This window comes from Bison bison, unplaced genomic scaffold (assembly GCF_000754665.1).
Source record: "Bison bison bison isolate TAMUID 2011002044 unplaced genomic scaffold, Bison_UMD1.0 scf7180017864317, whole genome shotgun sequence".
In the NCBI taxonomy this organism is placed as follows: Eukaryota; Metazoa; Chordata; class Mammalia; order Artiodactyla; family Bovidae; genus Bison; species Bison bison.
The window spans coordinates 2,345,887-2,353,972 of NW_011494889.1; the positions used below are offsets into that span (position 1 = coordinate 2,345,887).

General features: G+C 36.3%; 1 protein-coding gene across 1 annotated transcript in view; it reads right to left on the reverse strand.

Annotated features, from left to right (window-relative positions):
- NVL (nuclear VCP-like) overlaps nt 1-8,086 on the reverse strand; it is an 88,863-nt gene that overhangs the window by 38,304 nt on the left and 42,473 nt on the right. The window contains exons 16-18 of the mRNA XM_010852847.1: nt 7,047-7,109; nt 4,294-4,413; nt 2,624-2,723 (exon numbers count right to left, since the gene is read on the reverse strand). Coding sequence (XP_010851149.1) covers nt 2,624-2,723; nt 4,294-4,413; nt 7,047-7,109 — 283 coding nt within the window. The remainder of the gene's footprint in view (nt 1-2,623; nt 2,724-4,293; nt 4,414-7,046; nt 7,110-8,086) is intronic.

Consider the following 8,086-nt stretch of genomic DNA (forward strand, 5'->3'; position numbering starts at 1 on the left):
TGAAACATAACCACAACACTTTGAAAGAAAACACTGGAGACAATCTTTGCAACATAGTTTTGAAAAACAGATTTTAGACATGGTCCTCAGAAAGTAATGTATAAAAGGAAATAAGATGATGAAAAGACAAGCTATAGACTGGGACAAAGATGCAAGAAAAACTGAATCTCTCTTAGCCTTATTGATAGAAATCACAGTTACTCAAGCAAAGTCTGACAACCTCTTTAAAAATGAACATATATTTATCATATGACCCAGCAACCATGCTCCCAGGCATCTATTTCAAAGAAACAAATTATGTCCACACAAGAACCTGTATGTAGGTGTTCAGGGCAGCTTTACATGAAGCACTCAAAAATTGGAAATGAACATAATGCCCCCAAGAAGAGAATGGTTAAGCAAACCAGGACCTACCTCCACACCATAGAATATTACTCAGTACTGAAAAGGAACAGCCTATTGATACATACAAGAATTTCAATCAGTCTCATATTTTGCCACCTGATGTGAAGAGTTGACTCACTGGAAAAGAATTCTAATGCTGGGAAAGATCGAAGGCAGGAAGAAAAGAGGAACACAGAAGATGAGATGGTTGGATGGCATCACCGACTCAATGGACATGAGTTTGAGCAAATTCTGGGAGATAGTGAAGGACAGGGAAGCCTGGTGTGCTGCAGTCCACTGGGCTGCAAAGAGTCAGACACGACTTAGCAACTGAACAACATGGGCATTAGAATAGGTGAATAAAGTCAACCTACAGGTCACAATTTGTATGATTACTTTCATACAAAATTCTTAAAGTGATACAGTTATAGAAATGGAGACCAGACTAGCAGTTGCCCTGAGTTAGAGATGGGGGGAGAGAGGTGGTTATTTCCATAAAGAGACAGCAGGAAGGAGGTCTGTGTGGTGATGGAACAGTTCTTGTGTTGACTGCAATTGGATTACATGAATCTACACACGTGCTAAAACAGCACAGAAATAGACAAAATTACACAAATGTCTATTTCCTGGTTTTGATTTTGTACCATAGTTATGTAAAATGTAACAACTGGGTAAATGGAACGTCTGTGCATTATTTTTTATGATTTCCTGTGAGTTTATAAATGTTTCAAAATACAAAGTTATTAATAAAAAAAGTCATGTATTTTATAAAAAGAAAACTAGATCACATCATTCCCATTCAAAAAATCTTCACGGCAGAATAAAACCCAGACCCCATACTGTGGCCTGAAAGGCCCCTTGCTCCTCTCCATTACTGACTCCCCCGCCCCCCGCAGGTCTTCTCACTTGAGACACACTAGCCGAGCTGGTTCTCCAAACTTGTTCTCACCTCAGGGCCTTTACACTTACTGTTTCCTACCTGGAACGCCTTCTCTCACATTATTGTATGGCTCAATTCTTCACATTATTTGGTTTCCTGCTCCTATGTCACTTCTTCTGAAGAAGGCTTCCTGGACCATCATATCTAAGTTAGCATTCCTTTCCCCAAAATAGACATTCTCCATCCTCTTACCCTGTTTTATTGGACTGCCTATTACTTATTCCCTGTTCAGCCCCAAATCAGAACATATGCAGGCAAATGTTTTTCTGAATTGTTAACCTTTGAATTCCCAAAGCTCAGTAGGACCAGGCATATAATAAAAATTCTGTAGAAATGAGTGAAAAAGTAAATCTTCTGAGATTAAAGAAAACTATACTGATATAACTGATCCATATACAACACCAAACCGTAAGGCTGAATGTATAACTTGCACCATAACACAAAGAATATGATGAGAGAAAAATTTACATAACAAGGATTAAAGATAACTACATGTTTTTACATTCCGAATTCTCCCCCTTTGAATCTGGCTCTTCCTGTCACTGTCCTGACAAAGAGAATTTGTCTAACCTGGGCCTTACCTTAAAGAGGAATGGCAACTTCTGCCTTTATCTCTTGGAATCCAGCTGTTGTCTAAGAAGGGGAGTACTCAGAGAGCCATGCCAACAGAAGTCAAGCCACATGGCGAGGCCTTGGAAGAGGACAACTGCTGAGGGAAAGGGGAGGCATAATGCCAAGGAGCACCAAGGCACCAGACACGAGTAGAGAAGTCACCTCGGAAGGGATTCTCTGGCCCAGCCATGCCTGCTGGTGGCATGTGGATCACAGATGAACCCCCTGGACAAGCCCTCCCTGAATTCCTGACCTACAAAATGAGGAACAATGCAAAAATGGTGATTTTAAGGCACTAAGTATGGTAGCAGTTTGTCACGCAGCAATAGCTGACCAGTACATTAGGCAAGAGCGGATTTCTTAAAGCTAACCAGGAAAGAAGTTATAAACAACCACACAGAATGTCACAGGATAGAATACAATGGGACAGAACTGCTAAACAAGCATCAATACAAGCAGAGAGACCCAGAACATCTGTTTTTAAGTTTATGTGGCTCCTCAATGTAATCGGGAGGAAGTGATGGGTGAGGTACAGTAGAGAGGAAGACAATACTCAAGGATGCTGGAAAGAACAAAACACAGGGGCCACGTGATGATTTCAGCCTCCATTCACTGGCTAAGCTCAGTAGACGACTACGCTCAGTTGTCCGTTTTACAACTAAGCTGTTTTATAATCTTCTTTCTTACCTGGTCTGTTAGTGGCTGCCATAATAAAAACTTGCTGACGTGTTTCCAGACCATCCATCTCTGTAAGCAGCTGATTCACCACTCGGACACTTGCCCCTGTCTAAAACATTAATAAATATAGCTCCATCAGTTCCTAATAAAAAGAACAACACACTGCTATTTTTTTTTCATACAAAACATTGTAATTGCTAACTTGAATGAAAGTTTCTGTCAAAAGATATAATATCATTTCCAGAAGTCACTGTATCTGATCACTGTGCAAAACATGTTCTTGTCAGAGTGCTTCCCCCGCAATCCTGCTACTATCCACAATTCAGATGAGGAAACCAAGGCTGAGAGAGGCTCTTCGTCCAAGGTCTCAAAGCTAGATAAAGATAGAAATGAAATTCAGTCTCAGGCTCAGCTAGTCCCAAAGTTTTACGCTTCTGAGTCAGTTGAAGAAGCAACAGCTGAGAATTCAAAATCCTGTGATAAACCATAATGGAAAAGAATATGAAAAGAAATGTACATGTGTATAACTGAATCAATTAGCTTTAATACAATTAATATTATATATATTAACTGCATTAATATTAAATATTAATATAACAAATAACATAAATATTAATGCACTAAATATCAATATTAGTATAATTAATACCATCAGTTAGCTTTAATACAAATTAATACAACACTGTAAATCAATTATACATCAGTAAAATAAATTTTTTAAAAAGATCTAACAGCTACAGTGAATTTCCCTTTAGGCAAATCTAGACTCAGCTCTCGTTTTTAAGGTATTTAAAGATTTTTTTGATGTGGACCATCTTTAAAGTTTTTATTGAATTTATTACAATATTTTTTGTTTTAGGTTTTGGTTTCTTGGCTACAAGGCATGTGGGAGCTTAGATCCCTGACCAAGGATGAAGCGTGCACCCCCTGTATTGGTATGTGAAGTTTTAACCACTGGACTGCCAGGGAAGTCCCAAGACTCAGTGTTTGGATGCCAGATCAGACTCCCCAGGACACTGGATATCCAGAGCTATCAGCTGGGACGCTGAGGCCTTTTCTCTTTTCCGTGAAGCATGTAATACAAAGCTCAGGGCAACATCCAAGAGAAAGGTTATGTGTTTTTTTATACTATGCTTTACTACTCTTCCAGCTCTTTATAACAGTATTCCTGAGACCTATTTCTGAGCACTCATTGTACTGAAATTTCTAAGAACCGTGACTCACAGTAGTAATGCAAGTGGTATTTAATGCAGATCAATTCATATCTTCCCCAGATAGAAATGGTGCTGAATCTTAAAGCGTATTATCTGACCCTACTTAGAGCACATGATGTCTGAAATTATATTTTCTACTGTTTCAGGAACCTTGAAAAGAATAATCAGATTACAAGGTAAGCTATCCAGAACTAACATTCCATTCCCAACAACACACTTGTGTCAAACAGGTATGACAAACCAAAATAATACACAGGAAAACAAAATGAATACAGAGACTAATAAAAATAAAACTGTTATCCTTAGGCCGTTTTCAAATTACTAGCTTTCTTCACTTAAACAGTCTCAGCGTTCTCAAGGAATGACTTTATAAAACAACTATTTGAACTCTACATAACTTTACAAGAAGTTAAAAAAGGTTTGGTGCTTCAAAAAAATCTGTAATCACTAAACTATGATACCTACCTCCCGGGCTGATCTTCGAGGGCATAAGGCATCCACTTCATCAAAGAATATCACACAGGGTGCTGAGTTCTTGGCTCGTTGAAAAACCTGTCGCACAGCACGCTCACTCTCACCAACATACTGACCATACACAGAATGGAAATAAAATGTAGAAACAATTCAACTTTGGAGTTTGGGCCAAATTATAGTAATACTAGTTTTAAATGACATGTATATATCAGAGTTCAAAAAGCATTAGGTCAAACCACAGACAACAGCTGACATTTAACCATTTTGACCTATAAAAATAGTTTTATTTGGTTCGACTTCGTAAAATTAAGTCTTATTTAAACTTATTATAAATTTCCTCATTTATAAAATGAAGACTAAATAGAATATAAGGTCTCTTCTAGGTCAAGAAAAATTCCACAATTCTATGGCATTTTAGAACTGATCAAAGCTTTATGCATATAAAACACCCAGCATATATTTTCATTAATTCAACAGTATTTTAAATGCAAAGAGGACAACTTACTGTCCTACTGTTGTTTCTATATAGGTCATCTTGCTAAAGGAAGAACTCATGATCATAATATAGCATCAGAGGAGGCAAATCAAGCCAGCTAGATATCTACCAGGTTTCATAAATGCATACTGTATGGTAAAATCAAAATACAAAGCAATTCATAGGCAGCTATAACATTAGAACTAACTAAAATAAAAAGTTATATGTAAAATAGTTTCACTTTTAGCTAGGCACAAAAAATTGTGTAAAATTTCAACCTAATTAACTAAGAAAAGCTTTTTTTCTAATATTGCTAAATAAGACAGAATCTGAAAACATCTTTACAACACCAATTATATCTAAAGTATCTTTTATATTACTGTATGACTACATGGCCATATGAAAGTAAGGCACAGAAGACATCAGAGATGACAGCGATTAAAGCACTTCTGTTTTCTATCTGAGGAGATCTTCTTTTCTTCAGATCTGTCCTATAGCTTTCATTGTACTTTGCCTTACTCTGCTTCTCTCACAGGACCTGCTTTTCCAACCTACCTCAACACAGTTCTTGCAGTCTAAACGATCACTGATCTTTCTTCCCATCGCTCTCTCATCTCTTATAGCACCTCCTACTGTTGTAATTTCTGAGCTGTTCTACAATACCTTCACCATATTACAACATAAGTCCTTGGAAAGCAGAAGCCATGACCATTTCTAATTTTTCTGTGACCATAACATCCTGCACAGTGTACAAATACAGCAGACCAATTTAGTTTCCTGAAAAAATCTAAATTAACAAAAATTAAATTTGGAATGCTGAACTGAAACATTCAGTAGATATTTTAAAATTATTATCATTTTAAACTAATTGATTTTGGCTGCACTGGGTCTTTGTTGCTGCACTTTGACTTGTATATAATGCTCAACTTAAACATCTATCCAGAAAAAAAAGAGTTTTTTTTTTTTTTCAAATTTCTAATTGAAGGATAATAATTGCTTTACAATACTATGTTGGTTTCTGCCATACATCAACATGAATCAGCCACAGGTATACATATTTCCCCTCCCTCTTGAACCTTCCTCCTATCTCCCAATCCATGCATCCCTCTAGGTTGTAACAAAGTTTTTAAAACTGTGGTTATAAGTCATTCAATAGACTACTACACATAAAACTAATAACTAGAGACAATATATCAACAAGGAAAATATTATAATGTTTAACAAAAATAACAAAATCAAATTATAAAAGAACACATAACATTTATAAAAAGTGCCTTTGTTTTTATAGTTCCAAACATATAATGAAAGTAGACATAATAATGTAATGAATCCCAAATACCTCCATCACCCAGCTTCATAATTATCAACACAATTCATGATCAGTTTTATTTCATCTAAACCCTGTCCACTTTCTTTCTTCTTGTTATTTTGATGGAAAGCCCAGACATCATAACTTTATTTATAAATATTTTACTACCCCTAAAAGATAGTAGTTTTAACATTAACTACATGACTACCACACTTAAAAGTTATTTTCTTAATATAGGGATAAATATAAAATATATAGTAAATGTAAAAAGTGCACTGAATGAATTGAAAAAGGCTTTTTAAACAAATGATACCATTTTCATTTCTTCTTTCTTTGAATATTATAGAATGGCATTTTTACTTTTCATAGGCATAAACAGGAAATAAGAAATTCAAAGTCTCAAACTTGAGATACAAATTGCTTAAATGCAGAAAGAAGTTATTATATAGTAAATACTTCAGTGATTTCTTTCCCTCTAAGTATTTTTATTTATTAATCCTTAGCTCATCTGAAGGAAAGCAGGTTAGGAGTCTGACGACAAAGATTCAAATGTCAGCTCCACTAACTCCAAGCTATTGGGCACTGGCCAAGTTATACAACTCCTCAAAACTTAAGTTTCCTCATCTGTGAACCAGGGCAACAATAATATGTACCTCACAGGGTTGTTGAAGAATAATACATGTAAAGTGCTTGACAAATTCAGAGTTAACACTTTAAAATGTTGACTATTTTGATTATTTCCATTTTGCTGGTGAAAAAATTTAGGCTCAGATGTTAACAGGCTTAATTAAGAAAGCATTTATACACAGTGAACAGTATAGCAAAGCAAAGCTCAATCTCTTCACTCCTAATGCAGTGATTTTACCAAAATACCATGACTATTTCAACAATCTGAGGACCCTGTACTCTGACCATTACTTTTCCTAATAAAAAATAATAGCTAATGCCACAGCAACTTACCATGTTTAGTAATTCAGGGCCCTTGACAGATATAAAATTTAACCCCGACTCATTTGCAACAGCCTAGTAAGAGAAAAAAGACATAAATAAGACAAGGATACAATAAAATACTAAAAATGTGTGATAATACAAGGAATTTTTTTTTTAATACAAGGAATTTTTGCTGTTTATCTCTATTTCCCCCTTTTCATAGCTGCCTCTTTCTCATTAGAAGGACAATAGACAAATGGGAATAAAAAGAAACTCAATACTTTTCACAAATTACTCAGACAAAATTTAGATGAAAATGACCAGAAACATTTATGTAAATCTTTTGTTTGCATAAATGTGGTATATGTAAGCATATTTGAAGCCTGAGTTTAGAATCCTAGTAAAATCATAATCTCACTGGGCACAAATGCCCTGCCCAATGAAAGCAATCAGTCATTCATTCATCTATAATCCAAAATTCAAAAGCATCAATATTAGTCTTTATGGTACTTCAGTCAGTTCAGTTGCTCAGTTGTGTCCTACTCTTTGCGACCCCATGGACTGCAGCACGCCAGGCATCCCTGTCCATCACCAACTCCCGGAGTTTACTCAAACTCATGTCCATTGAGTCGGTGATGCCATCCAACCATCTCATCCTTTGTCGCCCACTTCTCCTCCTACCATCAATCTTTCCCAGCATCAGGCTCTTTTCCAATGACTCAGTTCTTTGCAACAGGTGGCCCAAGTATTGGAGTTCAAATTAGTCCCTCCAATGAATACTCAGGACTGATTTCGTTTAGGATGGACTGGTTGCATTTCCTTGCAGTCCATGGGATGCTCAAGAGCCTTCTCCAACACAATTCAAAAGCATCAATTCTTCGGCGCTCAGCTTTCTTTATAGTCCAACTCTTACATCCATACATGACTACTGGAAAAACCATAGCTTTAACCAGATGGACCTTTGCTGGCAAATTAATGTCTCTGCTTTTTAATATGCTGTCTAGGTTAGTCATAACTTTTCTTCCAAGGAGCAAGCGTCTTTTAATTTCATGGCTGCACTCACCACCTGC